Source organism: Neltuma alba, unplaced genomic scaffold, assembly GCF_004799145.2.
Source record: "Neltuma alba isolate B1F8T4 unplaced genomic scaffold, ASM479914v2 tig00012192_pilon, whole genome shotgun sequence".
Lineage (NCBI taxonomy): Eukaryota > Viridiplantae > Streptophyta > Magnoliopsida > Fabales > Fabaceae > Neltuma > Neltuma alba.
Genome location: NW_021636732.1, coordinates 662,787 through 681,030, shown reverse-complemented (window position 1 = coordinate 681,030; position 18,244 = coordinate 662,787). Strand labels below are relative to the sequence as shown.

At 37.9% G+C, this 18,244-nt stretch overlaps 2 protein-coding genes across 7 annotated transcripts; one reads left to right on the top strand and one right to left on the bottom strand.

Annotated features, from left to right (window-relative positions):
* Window positions 1-492: 492 nt before the first annotated feature.
* LOC114724513 (chromatin-remodeling ATPase INO80-like) lies at window positions 493-10,215 on the bottom strand. Its single transcript, XM_028910862.1, has 20 exons — window positions 9,860-10,215; window positions 9,302-9,734; window positions 9,004-9,213; window positions 8,759-8,869; window positions 7,921-8,345; window positions 7,552-7,741; window positions 7,313-7,485; window positions 6,304-6,429; window positions 5,639-5,800; window positions 5,501-5,558; window positions 5,051-5,281; window positions 4,755-4,901; window positions 3,380-3,940; window positions 3,026-3,286; window positions 2,803-2,910; window positions 2,388-2,482; window positions 1,974-2,130; window positions 1,256-1,450; window positions 957-1,112; window positions 493-705 (listed from the first exon to the last, which is right to left on the bottom strand). Exons 1-20 carry the CDS (start codon window positions 10,213-10,215, stop codon window positions 493-495), a joined length of 4,368 nt encoding a protein of 1,455 aa, XP_028766695.1.
* A 3,225-nt stretch (window positions 10,216-13,440) lies between these two features.
* LOC114724539 (uncharacterized) lies at window positions 13,441-18,064 on the top strand. 6 transcript variants are annotated; one of them, XR_003738323.1, is made up of 4 exons: window positions 13,441-13,900; window positions 14,241-14,365; window positions 17,262-17,377; window positions 17,604-17,689. XR_003738323.1 is itself a non-coding variant. In XM_028910903.1 (3 exons), the coding sequence occupies exons 1-3, from the start codon at window positions 13,522-13,524 to the stop codon at window positions 17,310-17,312; spliced, it is 555 nt and encodes a 184-aa protein (XP_028766736.1). In that variant the 5' UTR covers window positions 13,441-13,521; the 3' UTR covers window positions 17,313-17,712. The 6 variants fall into 6 exon arrangements, 4 of the variants coding, with proteins under 4 accessions (XP_028766736.1, XP_028766734.1, XP_028766735.1 ...); XR_003738322.1 differs by having other exon boundaries at window positions 17,262-17,430; window positions 17,604-17,685; XM_028910903.1 differs by having other exon boundaries at window positions 17,262-17,712.
* The last annotated feature ends 180 nt before the right edge of the window (window positions 18,065-18,244 follow it).

The window sequence follows — 18,244 nt, the reverse complement described above, 5'->3', positions numbered from 1 at the left end:
GCATATATCATTTAATAATCCTAAGATGTATTACGAAATCATTTTCTCTCAGATAGCTAATCATTTTTAACCTTTACATTTTGGACCAGCGGAGGAAGAATTTATTTTTTCTAAACATGTAACCAGGACAGGTGTGGGACTCAAATATCTTCGCAGCTTTTAAGATTCCTCTCTATAGTTTTTACCCTCAAATATAAGATGATTGCAAATAATAATATATTGACGCTAGTGATAATCATCTATAGCCGGCAGATAATCCCAAGTGAATGTAATTACTTAGGCAAAAAAATAATATAACTAACAAGGAGATATTCTAATCTGTACAAAGCCCCAACAATGTTTAAGCGGGGCAGATCTATAATCTTTCTCATAGGTCTAAGACTAAGACTGTCACTATTTACTATGCACAAAGTAAAGGATATGGAGCTTCTTAGCCTGCCTTGCCTCAATACAAAATGGAAGCGGGAAAAAGGGAACCTTCTGTTATTAAAATCACGTGAAAATGGTGCCTATTCGGTCTGCTCCAGCAGAAGGGTCGTCAAACTTGTCATTCCCAACTTTCTTTGCCTTCTTTGGTCTCTTGGGTTTCTGGACCGCTAGATCATCATACAACTCATACTCCGTTGGCATTGTCCTATTAAGCTCATTAATCTTCTGAAAATTCCTTGCCCTTGATGCGATTTGCTTGACAGAGGCAGCTTTTCTCTGCAAGCGGTCAATTGCACAAAATAAAAGTTTATGTACTCAGTTTGCATCAGGCTAGATAATTCACTTGAAATGTGATGCGCGGGGAATAAATTACAATTTTAACCATTAATTCCTAATGCCTCACGCATCAAATCCTTCTCCGGCGAATGAGAAACAACAAAACTTCCTATATAAATTTCTCATCACGCACCCACTTGAAATAAGATTTGAGCATCAGCAGCATCAATGCTCATAAATTATCGGGTTACCTTTTTATTACTGGGCTTTGGTCCCTCTGGATCAAGAAAAATATCATTATGTGGGCGCTGTGCTCCCGAGTCTGTTAGATCTTCCAGGGTCGCATCTCCTTCTTCATTCACCCGTATAACCTTCACCGTTTGTTTCTTCTTTTGCTTATCATTTACCTGGGAGTATAAAACGAGGTGAAATGTAGTCAGGATCTCTCAAAAATTGGTCTGAGTATTCTTCTTTTGCCTTCCCATATCGGTGGTCAACAATAACTAACATTTTGTGTCCGTGTTTTCTGGGGACGAGATTCACAACCAACCTGAAGAGGAACTCCGTTGAATTTCTGCTCCAACTGCGCATCATCCAGAAGCAAAGATACAATATCCTCAGCAACAAAAACATCACCAGCAGAACCACTAGTCATGACGAGGTTCTGTACAGTGCTTTTTTGACTTGCTCTAAGAAGAATATTCTCTTCAACTGTCTCTTTGCATATGAGTCTGTACACAGTGACCTTCAAGATTGAAAATGAAATAAAATTAGTTGAAACCAAAATAAACCGAGTATTATCGCACTCTAGAGAAACCAAATCTTTTGCGTTTGCAGAAATAGAGACAAGATCACAGGAAGTGAAGCAAGGTGAAAGAGCAACTGTGGCACGTATGCAAGCAAAAAATGTACAAATGGAGAGCATTTGATTGGTGTATTTATTTATTTATTTTGTAAAGGAGCGTGCATGTTTTTCTTTTTAATAATGGGTTGGATCTAACAAACTGCACCTTTTACTTTCTAAGTAATTAGGAAAGGTGCATGATCCGGCCAAGTAGTTCAATAATCCAGAACCACTGACATCGTTGAAACTAAGAAGTTAGCATAGTACTCTTTCTATATTAGCAATAAAGAAGGGGAAAAGGTTGAATTTTCCTTCTTCGACAGGGAGCACCCATATCGATTGATTTCAAAAGCTAGTACAACACCCATTTAATCATATTATCAAACGCATAAGCATGGTGGCGAATGAGGAAGAGAAAGCTAACATCTTTTGTTTGACCGATTCGATGAGCTCTGTCCATTGCCTGCTGATCCATCGTGGGATTCCAATCATTCTCATAAAAGATTACTGTGTCAGCAGCCGTCAAGTTGATACCCAATCCACCAGCTCTTGTACTAAGTAAGAACACAAAAACATCATTCCTGCAACCATGAAATTACAAATATCATGAGTGTTAAGAGTGGACATGATTTGATTTCATTCAGAAGTCGTCATGTTAGAATATGTAATCTCAGTCAACTTTCTGAAATATGTATTTTTATTTTGGAGCTGATTCTTCTTGAACCATCTGCCCTAGATTCGGCCTTCACGGCTGTCATGCTTCAATAAGCAACTGCGTAAAAGTGACCTTTAATAACCTCACTAGGACAGGGTATCCCCGCAAAGTGGCAGCCGTTACCTCTGCTGGAAGTCTCTAACCATGTCTCTGCGGTCCTGAATAGATGTCGATCCATCAAGCCTAAAATATCTATATTTTCTGTAGTTCATGTAGTCCTGCAAGTTGCATTGAATAGTAGCCAGCATGAAAACTCCAACAGAGTTAAACGGTAAGCACCAAGACAAGTACCATGCAACCATATAAGTCGTCCACAAACCTTGTGGGAAGATTTCCACTTTCAAAAACATTATATTCAACTCTTTTTGTTGCTTTTGTTGAAAAAAATTGCAACTCATATATATCATCCTATGTTGATTTTACCGTTACAATAAAGAACTCATACATCGAGCAGCCCATGTGACAAGAACATCAGACTAAAGACTTCTAGACATGATTAGAGTAAGAAGGTTTGACATAGTAACAAATGTAGCAATACCTCAAGAATATTCAGCATCCTAGTCATCTGAGCAAACAAGAGAACACGGTGATTTTCAGCCCGCAAGCGTTTTAATAATATGTCCAGCGTTTGAAGCTTCCCAGAGTCCTATGTGAAAACCATGCCTTAGAAAATCATTTCAACAAGAAAGCTGAAGGACAGGGAGGATGAAGGGGGGAAGGGGAAGGGGGTGGCTCAATGAAAAATAAAGTACAGCACTTACAGTGATCAGTTTCGCTGGGTCAAAATTTTGCATGGGGGGAGACGAACCTAGAATTTTGTAGGTTAACTGAAGAGCAGGCTGTGCAACTGTTAGTTCACAATCAATCTCTTGAATTAAATGATGGGGAGGACCATCTGGCTTTCTAGGTCCATTAAACTCAGATGTACGTGCAAATCCCACAAGCAACCTCATGACCCAAGGGTCATGCAACTCTTCCAGTGTTTTATAGGAGAAGCTTCGGTCTGAGCAGTGGGCAACAATCTAAAAAGAAGAAAAGAAGAAATGCAGACATCAAGTAATGATCATTTTGCAAAATCAAGCTTAAGAATTAGATAGTGAGGAAATATGACATACTGGTGGAGCTCTAGTCCGAGGGATATATGTGTATGCTGAGTGAATAAGCCTTGCATTGGATATAATTCTATCTTCATATGTGACAACCAATGCCTCAAAAGGGGCATGGCTGGGGCCAGTAGCAAATCTTCTTTGAAAAATCTTAGTCTCAGATTTTGTTGGCACCAATAACATTCGGGAAACAGCCCTCACTTTTCCTGCTTCAAGGTAACCGTATTCAGGATCATTATCTACAGTCTCCGTTACGAAGTCCACAACTTCATTGATAAATTTCTGTTCCCATCTTACGATAGAAAACAGTACTTGCTCCATAAAAGAACCAGTAGCTGAAAACATCACCTCCTGTGGGGACAAATCCATCAAATGGGTAAAACCAAAAGTTCCACTTTTCATAAATGACGCATTTGATTTATTCCCTTCAGAGAAGATGGATTGAAAAACATTCTCCGGCCTGTAAATATTAAAATGTCTTTGAAAAAATTCTCTGCTAACACCACGAGCAATTGTTGAATTAAGCAATTTAGAACCTTGCATGATTTCTTGATGGACAAGTTTTGGCATCTGAAAATCATAAGGAAAAAACTAGCATTAAAAATGATACATAAACGTGGCATCTTATTCACGTTTTACCAGTAACTTGAATATAGAATTAGAATCAACATAATGAGAGAAAGGCCCACCTATTTGGCCCGCAATTTAAAATTAGCTTACAGATCAAACTTATAAGTTAGATCAGACTCAAAATCTACTTAATCATTCAAAGAAAAGCATAGATCAAGAATAAAATTCCAAAAAAGAGATTTCTATTAGAAATTAAAACTTAGTAACATAACATTTATCTACTCTCTATTACTTTTCTTCCTTCTACTTCAATTCCTCTTAACCTCAAGCCAACTGCAGTCAACTTTAAAAATAAAACGTTCTTAAGAAACTAAACTACATATACTAGTATCCAAAAGGAAAAAATCGAGTAACACCACAAGAAGGACCTGAGTGAATTTGATTTTCTTTCCATGAAAAGTTTCCTAATTCACAGAATCAACTTGCTCCGCAGTAGACATGCAGTGTAAATTTCAGTTGTACACATAATGCTAAGTTATCTAAGGCATCGCATATTTTTTATTGGAACAATAATATTTCAATAAAAATGGAATTGATGTCACCGATTCTGAAGTCAAAAAGACACGAAACTCATTAGGAACAGTTTACACAAGATAAGCTTGATGGCACCAAACATGCTATAATAGTATCTTGCCTGTGTTCTAAAATTTGAGAGAGCAGGGTCAGGCAGAAAAGGCAAAATGAAAGGGGGGAGGGGGATGAAAAAGAAAGAATGATGAGATTAACTTTCTCAGAACAATAGAAAGGTTTTTACCTTGTATGATATTGGATTGTGACCCCCAGCATAGTATACATCCTCCAACTCCCCAAATGGAGGAGGCGGAAAGGAACTTGGAATCTCTGCAAAATTATAGAATGTGGTTCCCTCGCTCCTCTCAAACGACTCCGGATGGTTGCAAACCTGTTTAAAGAACATTATTTATTATAGGAAATAGAGAACTTAAAAAGGAGGAACCTCTGATGCTAAAAACAAAGTATCTTGTCTTTATTTATATTCTGATCAATGCAAAATTTATGAGAGAGAGAACCTCCAATGAATGAATTGCCTACCTTTCGTAGTTGAATAACAATATTCATTAAATTATCAATTCTCTTATCGTTGAGCTGCCCACGATTACTATCAAACAAATCAGCAAGAGATATTTTATTCTTGATTGCTTGATAGAAAGCTTGCTGCCGAGAACTCAGCTTGCAGTGCACTGTAACCTCTATTTTTCTAGTCAGTTCGGATACTACATCTTTTTTAACTCGTCGCAGCATGAAAGGCTTTAGAATAGAATGCTGTCAGGATAAGCCAAAAGGTTCAGGGGAAAAAGAGTCAATGGGAGTCTAAACAAAAAACAGCTCAAACACGAAGAACAAGGCAGTAATTACGAATGAAACCAAATAATATAGGAAAAATCGAAGCTCAATTCCTACTTTTCCGCAACAGTGCAAGATACAATAATAAATTTCAAGCATCAGCTTCCTACAGATATTAAACAAGAAATACAAACTTACCAGTCTGTTAAGTTGATGTTCATTCAAAGTACCTCCATGTTCTGCATGGTTCTCAATTCTAGCATGTGATCATAAAGACTGTTAGACCACTGTCACACTGTCAAAAAAGTCCAACAAGCTAAAAGGAACGGAAAATACCCTTTTGAAAACCATTCATTAAATTGTTCGTGGTTATCAAATAAAGTTGGCATAATGAAGTGCAGAAGAGCCCATAATTCTGCCATATTATTTTGAATGGGTGTACCGGTCAGCAGCAGGCGATTCCGACAATTAAAACTGAGGAGTGTCTTCCATCTTATACTGCCAGATCACAGATATTAAATTATTTACACTTGAGAATATCATTAAAATTAATTTTAAAGGCAGTAATCACCACACACATGACAATACAACGTCAAATATCTTATTCATCACAAGCAAATTAATATAAAACAAAGTATACACGTTCAGCAATGCAATCGAAATAAACAACTAATCAGAGTGTTCTTTCAAGGAAACATGTTATATAATCATAATAATGACAGTTGCAGTTGAGATTAGTTTGTGAAAGTTAGTTAATGAATTAATGGAGTTGGTTAATCCCTAGGCTTAACTATAAGGGTTTGATAGATTTTAATAGGGCTATGATTATGAGAACAATAATGGGTCGAAAGGAATAAAACTTCTCTCCTGATTCTCTCATTCTCCCTCCTCCTCTGATCCTCTCCCATTCCCACACTTATTCTGTAATAAAATATTCAGCAGAAACAATGATGATATATGTCATTCACTCAAGCACCTAGGATTCATAATATAATTAGAACCTGTTTGAACTTTTAATTGCCTGAGCTTCATCTAATACCATGTACTGCCATTTCACACGCCGAAAATACTTCTCATCAGATACTATTAGCTGGTAGCTTGTAATGAGAATGTGGAATTTCGCTTCCCTGGTAAACAAGAAACGAATATTAACTATAGTCATCTGAGAGATAAAAAGACCAGAAGGATGAGCTTCGCAGAGAATAAGATATGTGACAGGGTTCAGAATATTGTGTTAACCAGTTAACCGTCACGTGACAAATCCCAAACGTATGTAAAAGCCAAGAAGATGCCTATCTATGCTGATGAGCAATGTATTGCTACCCAACTAACAACACACAAATAACACAGTCGTCCTCTCTTCCTTCTGGATGTCACACCCTACCATGTAATAGGGGATATCAGCTACTTATCTTCCTCATCTTCAACAAAATAAGAACCAGCATTTCGAGACATTTAAAATAAAAAATTTCACTTCCTACAGCTTGGACAAGGAATTACTGAATGCCAAATTTCAGCATTCTCCAAGTTACTCAATTAAAAAATCCAGACAAATTAAAATCCTCTTGTCTGATATTTACTCGTGGTCATTTCGAAAATTTACTCTCATATAATATATTAATTTAGTGAAACTGAATGCCGAAATGAGGCCAAACAACTCTACCGAAAAAATTCAGACCAATTAAAATCTTGCTGAAGTTTTCTCAAAATATGTCATCTGTGCCATTTTGGAAATTTTTACTTGCATATACGATAATAAACTAGAGAGACATTGTGAAGCTGAATGCAAATATAATTCTTCTAAGGAGAAAAAACCTTTGCTTAGTTTATATTTTCTTCCTTTATGAATCAAATCAACTGAGTCTCTAAGGAGCGGAGCTTATCACCACAATCTATCTTTCAGTCGCTGAACTACAGAAACATCCCACCCTAGACCAGGCAGTGTGGAAAGGAAATCAAGTAACCAGTTTAAATAACTTGTGAATGTACAAAGCATGAAATGAAGATTACCTGCGATAAAGATCCTTTGGGTTAATACTTTTCCTAAGTACTGTTCGCTCATGAAGCCCACCCCAGTAAGGAAGAGCTTTCATTTCAGGGCAGAAGCGCTCAAGTTCTTCTTTCCAATTGTTCAATACTGATGAAGGTGCAACAACCAAAAATGGTCCCCATATATTTTTCTCCTGCATGGGAAAAATTGTTAAATTAAAGTCATCAAAATGTTCAAAAACACAAGGTTGACTGGTTACCTCAGCTAAATGGGCTAAAAAAGCCATGGCTTGAATGGTCTTTCCAAGTCCCATCTCATCAGCAAGTATACCATTCAGACCCTGCTCATAACAATTAACTAACCACTGAAGACCTTTTAGCTGATATTCTTTAAGACGGCCTCTAAACATTTCTGGTGTCCGAACTGTTGATGCCACAGGCATGGTTGAACTGCAACAGAACATCAGACAATTCAATTAAAACTCAACATTATCGCTTAATATCATAATCACCGATGCCGTTTGGATAAAAATTAACACAGAAACATGCAAATACATATGTACTTGTCCATATATGTGGAGATGTATTTGTCTGTGTGCCAAACGGTGGGGAGGACAAAGAGAACTCACGGGGTTTGCAAATCAATGTTACTTGCTCCTGCAACTTCCTGTGAAAGTGCATCAGTTTCATCAGCCTGACGCAGCCTCAAGCATTCACTATCAAAAGCGCTCGTCAACTTTCTCTGCTTAGAGACAGCTTCTTGAGCTGCCTTCAAAGCTTCCTTCTTCAGTTCAGCCTCTTCAGGATCTTCCTCCTCGCTAGGCCCAGCACCTGAAGAGCCAGTTTCTGCATCTTGATCATCTGCTTTTTCATCTACTGTAGGTAAAACATCAGAGGACAGTAAGTTCGACTTGTTCTGCATAAAATGACTGTATAGCTCAGTTTGCTGTATAAGGAAATTCAGCCTTTGCTGCTGCCTCTTTGCTTCCCGAAGCTCCTGTTCACGCCTCAAAGCTTCTGCAGCTTCTTTCTCCTCTTTTTTCCTCAATTCTGCCTATAATGAATGAAAATAGAAATTAAAAGAGCATACAAGTCCAGTCCAATGTACAGCAAAGTTTACACAAATTATAATTCCAATACCAGATCAGTGCCAACCAAGTAAACCATTTTTCCATACCTAACACAGTGCAATAAACAAAGTCCAATTCTTCTTATCTGAGTCTCAAGATCCACCTCACTAAAGCACCACATTAAATTCACAACTGTGAAGGGTGCGCAACATTACCGATTAAAATAAACAATATTTAGTATTCTTCAGGAAGGAGGATCCTAAGAATTGCAGGTATGATTATTTTCCACTGAACATGCACCATTATCACACATAAAGAAGCTTGTTAAACCAATATTTTTTTTAGTTTTTGATAACAAGAGCCATTATAATATATTCAGAAAGGAAATGAATAGTACCATCTCCTTATCTGATCGTTTCCAGAACAGCAAGACATCTCTAGCTAGTTTTCGAGTGCGAATGGGTGCACTCTTCATGAATTTAAGTGATCTACTCGCTTTCATTCTGACCTGAAAGAGAAGAATATCCATACAAGTAAAATATCAGATCACGGGGCTTAGAGTTAAAACTTGATTGATTGATGATGCATGTCAGAAACCAAGCCATAACAAAACAGATGAAATATGTGCAAATGGTAGGAGACAGAGCATGCCTCTCTTTGGCAGTTCTCTGAGAACCTCTTGGCATCAGCAAGTTGCTTTCGATGGAAACCAGTAAAAAATCTATAGTGCTTTGGTATCTCTCTTCTTACAATATTTACCCAGACTTTTCCAATTCTTTCCATTTCCTCCTTCTCAATCAAAGAAGGGTCTTTCTTTACCTTTTGCTTCTTAGGTAGGCTTCTTTCAATGATCTGCAGCAATGAAGAAATAAGGATCAAAAGAGGGGGAGCAGGAATCGAAGAGCAAGGTCTCCGATAATATTATAATGCCCATGCATACCTCATACGCGTCACCTTTCTCTAAAACCTTCACATAATAAACCTGCAATACACCACCCTCGGATAAAATAGATCGCTTAATATTTCCAGCAGCTCCCTCTGGGATGGAAGAATTCAAACCAATGTCAGATACTTTCAGACTAAATTGATGAGGTGAATTAGAAGCTGACATGGCCTTCAATCGTGCCTGAAGTGAATCATATTGAGGTAAGGTTTCCCCCATGCCTGCTCGGTTTCTAGTTCCACCCCTCTTATCAGAAGCCATCATTGCCGCCAAGGACCCCAAATCCAAGGTACCCTTTAAGTGAAATTCCTCAACTAGGATATCCGAGAAACTTGGAAGGTTCATCATTGCTGCTAACTGATCATAAGTAGGAGGAATTTTGTAAGTAACGCCATCTCCAATATCTAACGAAGCTGGTTCATAGATAGTTCTGCGATTAAAAGAAAATGATGGTGGTGATGATGTTATGCAACATTAAGTCATAAATAACATTGCATATTCCAAATGCTCCAACACTAGTACACTACTCAGTCAACAGGGAAGGAAAAAACAAACCTATCAGATCCATATTGCGGTCTGAATTCTGCATCACGGTAGTTTACAGGTTTCTGAGGATTAATATCATTAGGCCACTCAGATGTTGTCTCCAGAGCATGTATTCCTCTTCGGTGCTCATTCAACAACTTTCGCGCTTTCAAACCTGTGTTACTTTTAAGAAGGTGAGCACTAACACGATTTTGGGCAGGACTGGATGAGGTATCTTTATACCTCCTCTTGTATTTTTGCATATGTTCCCCAAGCATTGATCGGTATCGCTCCTCAGTCATGTGCGTGCCGCAAAAATTACCCCTGTCTTCGTCGTCACTGTTTTGAGACAACTTCCTTTTCTTCAGCAAATTTACCTCACTCATACTCCCATTACTGTGATTTCGATCGATTGCCCCACCTATTCATGTGGAAGTATTCCAAAAATACAGGGTACAAATATACATGAGTTAAAGCTCTGGTTCTCCAAAATTCATTCGCCAGCTATCCAGGGGAGAAAACTTACAGAATAGAACTATCATTTGCGTGCATAAAATCCAAATACGTAAAAAATCTTTGAAGACCAACAAAAAGAAAAAAAGCAACACCCCTACCTTGGCTATCTCCGCTCTCATCCTGACTACTAGTCCCATAATAATCAAAATCATCGTCTTGTTGTGGAAGTTGAAAATTCATTAAAGACTACAAAACAATGCAACAAGAGAAGACAAAAAATAAAGAGCCGTTATAATATTTGGCGGGAAAATAAGTTTTAGGAAGTATAAAAAGCTAACAACAATTTGAATTGAGTATGCAAAACTCTAGCATCCCACACCAAAAGCGGTAAAAATAAAATAAGATAAACAAGTTTGGAGACAAGATGCAGGAATATAAAACCTCTAGTTTGAAGAAAGCAGTTCAGCAAACAGAAGCATAGAACATAATAATTAACTTGGTGTAAAGTACGAAAGCTACGAGAGAATGGGGAAGGCAAGAGTGGCAAACCTCGAGGTTAAAAAGACTAGAGTACGAGAGCGAGTCCTTGGATTTCCTTCTGTGATCCATGGGGTATGACGCGATTACAATGTGATGATAACCTTGACCGGAGAAACCCTAATTCTGTGGAAAGTCATGAAGGAAGAGAGGTCCGCAGAAGGAGGAAGGGAAGCTCCCCAGTAGCCCTAAAAGGAGTACTGTTGCGATCGGTACCTGAAAAGAGAGAAAGGAGGAATAGAAAAGTCGAGAAAGAAGGAAGGAAACAGAGACAAGGTCAAGTTCGGAGAGAGGAAATCAAATTCTACTCGTTGCATAAGGCTGAGGCCGCAGCCCAACATTACAAGGGACGTGCATGCGTAAAATTCATGCAATAACGGAAAATCCATGGAAAAGACGAGAAGGGTATTAAAGTTCCCGTACAAAGACTCAAATGCCCTTAGTTACAATTTATTGTCTCATCAAGAGGGAGAGAAGAGTCGACGAGGACGCAGGCGGTCCCCCCGTATCAACGTGTGCTAACGTCCACCCGATGGGTGACATTTTCTTAAAGCGCGCTGCGACTGGTGGTTTGAAATTTCACGAGAAATACTAGCACACTCCAATCGAGACGAATTAAAATGGAACGACTCAGATTATTTAATCCTGCCTGTTTAATAGATTTGAACACTTCTCTGGGAAGGCTACGGGCGTGTTTAAAGAGGAGAGATGAAGGCTGGGTGATTGGTAGACAAGATAAAAGTTCACAGTAAGACTTCAACATGTTTTATCTTTCATATTTATTTTTTACTAGTCCTTCTAATAATTACACGTGTTAAAAATTTTATCAAATAGTAACTCTAATTAATATACATGATTAGTAAGGATATTCTAGAAAGATACTCCCTCCGTTCCTTATTATAAGAGACAAATAACCAAATTACGTTGATAAAAAAAACAGTTAAAATTAGTTGAGGACAATTAATGTGTAAAAAGTATAATATTTTTCCAACAATGCCCCTATTAATAAAGAGAGAGAGTATGATAGAGAACAATTACATTATTAAAAGAAAGAGAAGTTGGAGGGAGAGAAAGTATGAGTTGGAGACAAAATAAATAGGGGTAAAATAAGAAATCAATATAAAAAATAGAGACAACTTTTAAGTGTCTCTTATATATAGGAACATGCCATAAGCATCAAATGTTTCTTATAATAAGGAACGGAGGGAGTAATACCTATTTATTATAAATAACTAACTTTATTAATCTACTTAAATTAGTCAACTAAAATTTTGCATTAAAGATAGTATTTTAAAAGAGACATTTTAGAAGTGGATATTTTCTAATTAGATTACATCTTTTAAATTTTCCTTTTAATTAAATGACTGCCTGGCAAGATTGATATAAAGGCCAAGCTCATAATGGGTTTGGGCTTAACTGAATGGTGGCCCAATTCCATTGTTTCAGCCCGATTGCATTGGATGGGAGAATGGATTGAGTTTGCTTGATCATTGTGAGTGAAAAACTTATGTACTTCCCCAGGTCCATACCTGTCAATATCCTGCCCTTTCTGACATCCTATCTCCAATTGTCCCTTGTTTAGTTCCTGCAAAAAAAACCACTTGAGCCTTTGGCAATCCAAGCCCAATATTCTTCATGGATCATGCCCCTGCCCCTGCTACTTGATGGATTGATGTTTGTTGGGCCACTTCATCTCCTTTAAAGCTTTCCTAGTGCCATCTCTTTTTTCTTTTTTTTCCGAAAGAAAAAACCAGATGAACAAAATACCAAAGCAGATGAAACTTTAAGTTATGCCCTAAAAGGGAAAAAAAATACATCGAAGGAAATAAGCTTAAAGGAAAGAAACTGGGAATTATAAAGAAGAGCCAGACGTGTGATTGATGTTCATGAGCAGCTATATTACATCCTGTTACTATCCCAAACAAGCCGTTATATATTCCTAGAAACAAATCGTGCATTGCATTGACAACGAATGCTTTGCCCCTCACAAGTCTCGATGATTTTCAATCAGACTGGCACGGTCGTTATTTAAAAGCTGTAAAAGGCCAGACGGGATCATGGAAAAGGACATTATGGCAATCGCTTTTGCAAGAAGACAACTAGGAAGTTATTTTGAACTCGGCATTAGATCACTTACTAGTTAATAATTAATAATAATTACAAATTACTTGTCAGTTTATAAGTCACTTTTAGTTATTAAGAAAAATTTTGAATTTTATCAACTGTCATTTAAGATTTAATAATTTTTTAATTTTATCTCTATTTAATATATATTATACTTTATATAAATTAAATCAATACAATTATAAATGAAGTATAAAATTATATATCCATCTAAAAAAAATTTCACTGTCTTATAAATATAAATAGCATTAGAGGAGTATATCTAATGTAATGCAATCTGTTTTCTTCGAGAAATGTCATTTTAATTTGATTTCATGATCTTATTCTGACATGCACGGACATTAGAACGATTCTCAAGGTCTCATATAACGTATGAAACCATCAGTTAATATCAGACACTGTTTTTTTTTTTTTAAATATAAATAAAAGAGCTTGGTTAGTTTACATGGACAGACCCTCAGTGAGGCATCTGGCAAACAAAATAGAATGAGAAGATAAGTGCTCTCCAAAAGCAGAAACACGGCGATACAATCCAAGGACGCAGAAATATCAGACATAGAACAGGAGAAAGAAAGATGAGAGCTCAAACAGAGAGGGGCAGCCCGATGATGGCGAACCCTCGAAGAATCGTTTATTTAAACAGTCAATCTTCCGATAACCCCTTCCAGATCCGACCGTCTTTTCTCGCATCTCTCCTCCAGTTCCTTCAGAAGCCTCACTCTCTTCCATTCCTTCTCAGCATTTTTCTCTTCCTCACTTGGATCTCTATCCGCTTTCAGCGCGTTTCCCAATTCTCAACTCCACCCGTCGGAACTGCCGCAGATTGGAGCGTCGATGACGATATGAAGGCCAATTTGGTTAGGTTCAGCTCTGGGATTCCTTCCCAAATTGCTAAAGACAAGCGGGGCTGGTTGCTCGATCCCCTTTCTCTCGCCCTTGCTTCTGGCATTTCTGGTATATTACGCACTGCTTTCTTCCGTGTGTTGTCTTTTTTTCGGTTCTTAGTTTTTCGATATGGACGTTTGTGTTGCAATGATCACCCCACTTCTTCACTGTGCACTCTAGCTTCATTTGGAGATTGGCTCCCTTTTGTTCCAAAAAGCTGATATGCACTGAAGTTACGTACTCCAGATAGAACGAAATTTAATTTCAACGAACTGTATATTTGCTTCGCTCTTAACTGATTAGGCGGGAAAAAGAAAAGGCACATAGTGCGCGGGGTTTCATATGCAAAAAGAAAATATGTGTTTGTGTTCTTTTCTGGCATTTGAAAAAGAAAAATTCTTCTTTGCAGGTGGAGCTGTCTCTTGCGCTTCAGTTCATGTTGGAGAAATACGTCCTGGCAAAATAAGAGGAAATCACAGACATCACAATTGCAACGAGACATTTGTCATTTGGGGTGCTGCAACAAAATTTAGGGTAAGCTCCCGTGTCGTAGTTGCCAGTTGGTGGCATATAATTGGTTTGGTTATGTGTTTCCCTGCATGTAAGATTTTATTGAGAAATAGCTTTCAGTCCAAAATGCCTGCAAAGTGATATGTATGATAGTATGATACAGTAGTACAGATAATAAACATGCTCCGCTTTTCAAATTACTGCTCTTTCCCTATCTAAGTGTTAGTATCAGGTCTACTCAACTTTCTATTTAGTTGCTAAACATATTCATGTTTATTTCTTTGTTTAAACGACTCGTCCTGATTCTGAAAATCATAAATTGGTTGAAAATCTCAAATTTCTTTCTGGTTTTATGTAAAATCAAGTGGTGAAACGAAAAGAATAAATGCCGACTTGTTTGCACCACATTTTGTTCATTCTCTTTTTGGTTGAATGCACAAGCCCCTAATGTGAAAAACAAGGTTTGTGAATGCAGATTCTCTGCACCCTGGAATGGAACTGCTTGCCACCTCAGAAGATCCTTGTCGTTTGCCTGATCCTACGACAACATTTACGTCACACGTTTGAGAGACTGAAATTCAACACCATCATGAATAAAATGTGTTTTCGCCTTTATTCTTTGATAGAAATGATCCCAGCCGTTCATTCTAAATCCTAAAATGCACAAACCTTCTACATTTTGTTTCCCTCCAGCAAATGCTCAGTTGTGTCCGAGTCTGAGACCCAAAAATGCAGCTCTGTTCCACTAAGGCACAAAATTTTCAGTTGTCCGTTGGTTGAATATTCATGTCTGAGGTTCAACCCTTTGCTGATTCAAGCCATTCGATTGTACACAGGAGGGGGCATTCACCATTCCTCAAAGGGAATTGCACCGAGACATAATTGAAACCAAGGCTTGAGTGTTTTAATGGATTTAAATTAAACAATCCGGATAATCCCATGAATTGATAGTTGCAATTGGCCCATTTAAATCTGAGAATAGTTGAGGCATAATGCATCACTTTACTCCTGCTGAAACAGTGCAATTCAGCTTCTCAGGCATGTGGTGTCAGCACTGTCACAGGCAAAATAGATGGGATCACTATGAGGTGCGCAGCAAATAGTCTCGTTCTGAGGTGCAGAGAATTTGCATTCTAAGATTTGGAGATGTTAAAGGAAATGCTTATTTGTGCTCCTTTCCCTGCGCCCGGCCGTCAGTACTTTGAACTAACCTGATCAGCTCACACTGAAATGATTAGTTCATATGCATCAACTTGGCACTACTAATTGATCAGAATTGAGAAAAACTGATTTCACGTTTCTCTTCTGTTGTGACCCTCGATTTGTATATCAATTTAATCTATAAGACTTGAGAATTATTTGTAGTTGGAGAACAACAAGGTAGCTGACAAGGGCTTTGCCGAAGTGATTATTGGCGCCGATGAGGTTGCTGTTGCTGCCAGCCCCCGTAGGACAGCCCATGCATTAGTGAACATGGATCCGATTAAGAGTACATTCTTTTTAGGATGCCAAGACAGTGTAATCAACTACAATGGCACAAATAATGACTACAACGTTTGGCAAGATCTTTAAAAATGCTGCTGTACAGATTTTCCCATCCCTTCACTGCTGAAGGAATCTGAAATACATCTGAGCCAGGGTATGACAATTTTTAAGCATCTATGTACATATTTGTTTCATTGCATACTCACTTGATATATGTAGTTCTTCCGTTTTTTTGTTTTTTTTTGGATACACTGTAGTTCTTCGTTAATGAGAAAGAATAAATGAAAAGGAAGAAAACAAGAAATTAAAGTGATAGACGTGTTTCTGTTCTGCCTAGCACATCGCAGGAAATTTTCTTCTCTCTGCCACAAGTTGCCAAAGACGTGGTTAGAAGATTTTCATTCTACGGGTGATGACCCCCAGCTACATAACTTGTTATTCATGTGGCCGTTATCCGCGACCATGTAAATTGTAGACATCATGTTGGTTCCTTTCTATGATTTTGCACGGGAATAAGTTCTCTAGATTTAATTCTGAATTCATAGCCATTGTTGTTCTTTGCCCCGGTTGATTTTTTAATGAATTTGGAGCCCGCCTGCCTTAATCACTCTTTTGATTGATTTTTAAATGGAGATTTTCAAGTCAGCACATTCATTGATCACCAAGCGTCGTGCCAAGCGTGGTGATCAGTGAAAACAGAACACATTCTATATTTGCCCCTTTTGAAACATTTTGACGTGCTCGATACATTTGAAATGCACACATCCTAATTCGTCACGTATCTTCTCTATTTGCTAATTCATTCTTATTTTTAAATTTACTAAATGGAACACGAATAATGGATGGTTGGATGACACGTGGGATCATCAGTGCACAATACTGTATGAGAATTGTATTTGCTTGCACGTCATTGGAAAATTATATATGTCAATACCATCTTTTAAAGAAAAGATCGTTGATATAAGTTTGTGTCTAAGCTTCAATGTTCTAAATCATCCACTTATTATTTGACAGGAGAAAACAAAATATATTATAATACGATTGATGGGCAAGAGACCCGTACAACGTTTGAAGCTGTTGACGAATGGATAAGAGTCACAATTTCAAACTCCCATAGAAAGCAACAATTAAGAACATGCTTGTACGGGATTCTGAAGGCTTTCATTCTGCTTTTGACTTGCAAGTTCTTTAATCAATAAAGACGAACATCACCAAAATCGACTATCATAAATGCAAATTAAAATGTCGAGCCAGATGCGTAAGCTGTGACATAAAACCCTACTCTTTAATTATTGGTCGCTGAAGCCTTCATGGATTTTTTAATGGATTTAAATTAAGCAATCGGGATAATCCCATGAATTGATAGTTGCAATTGGTCCATTTAAATCTAAGAATAGTTGAGGCATAATGCATCACTTTACTCCTCCTGGAACAGTGCAATTCAGCTTCTCAGGCATGTGGTGTCAGCACTGTCACGGGCAAATAAGTGGGATCTCTATGAGGTGTGCGGCAATAGTTTCGTTCTGAGGAGCCGAGAATTTGCATTCTAAGGTTTGCAGATGTTAAAGGAAATGCTTATCTGTGCTCATTCCCTGCGCCCGACCGTCAGTACTTTGAACTAACCTGATCAGCTCATACCGAAATGATTAATTCATATGCATCAACTTGGCACTATTAATTGATCAGAATTGAGAAAAACTGATTTGACGTTTCGCTTCTGTTGTGACCCTCGATTTGTATATCAATTTAATCTATAAGACTTGAGAACTATTTGCAGTTGGAGAACAAGAAGGTAGCTGACAAGGGCTTTGCCGAAGTGATTATTGGCGCAGATGAGGTTGCTGTTGCTGCCAGCTCCAGTAGGACAGCCCATGCATTAGTGAACATAGATCCGATTAAGAGTACATTCTTTTTAGGATGCCAAGACAGTGTAATCACCTACAATGGCACAAGTAATGACTACAACGTTTGGCAAGATCTTTAAAATTGCTGCTGTACAGATTTTCCCATCCCTTCGCTGCTGAAGGAATCTGAAATAGATCTGAGCCTTCCTGTTTTTAGGTTATTCTTTTGCAGGGTATGACAATTTTTAAGCATCTATGTACAGATTTGTTTCATTGCATACTCACTTGATGAATGTAGTTCTTCGTTTTTTTTTTCCCCTGATACACTGTAGTTCTTCGTTAATGAGAGAGAATAAATGAAAAGGAAGAAAACAAGAAATTAAAGTGATAGACCTGTTTTCTGTTCTGCCGAGCATATATATTACAGGAAATTTTCTTCTCTCTGCCACAAGTTGCCAAAGACGTGGTTAGAAGATTTTCATTCTACGGGTCATGACCCCCAGCCATGTAACTTGTTATTCCTGTGGCCATTATCCGCGACCACGTACATTGTAGACATCATGTTGGTTCCTTT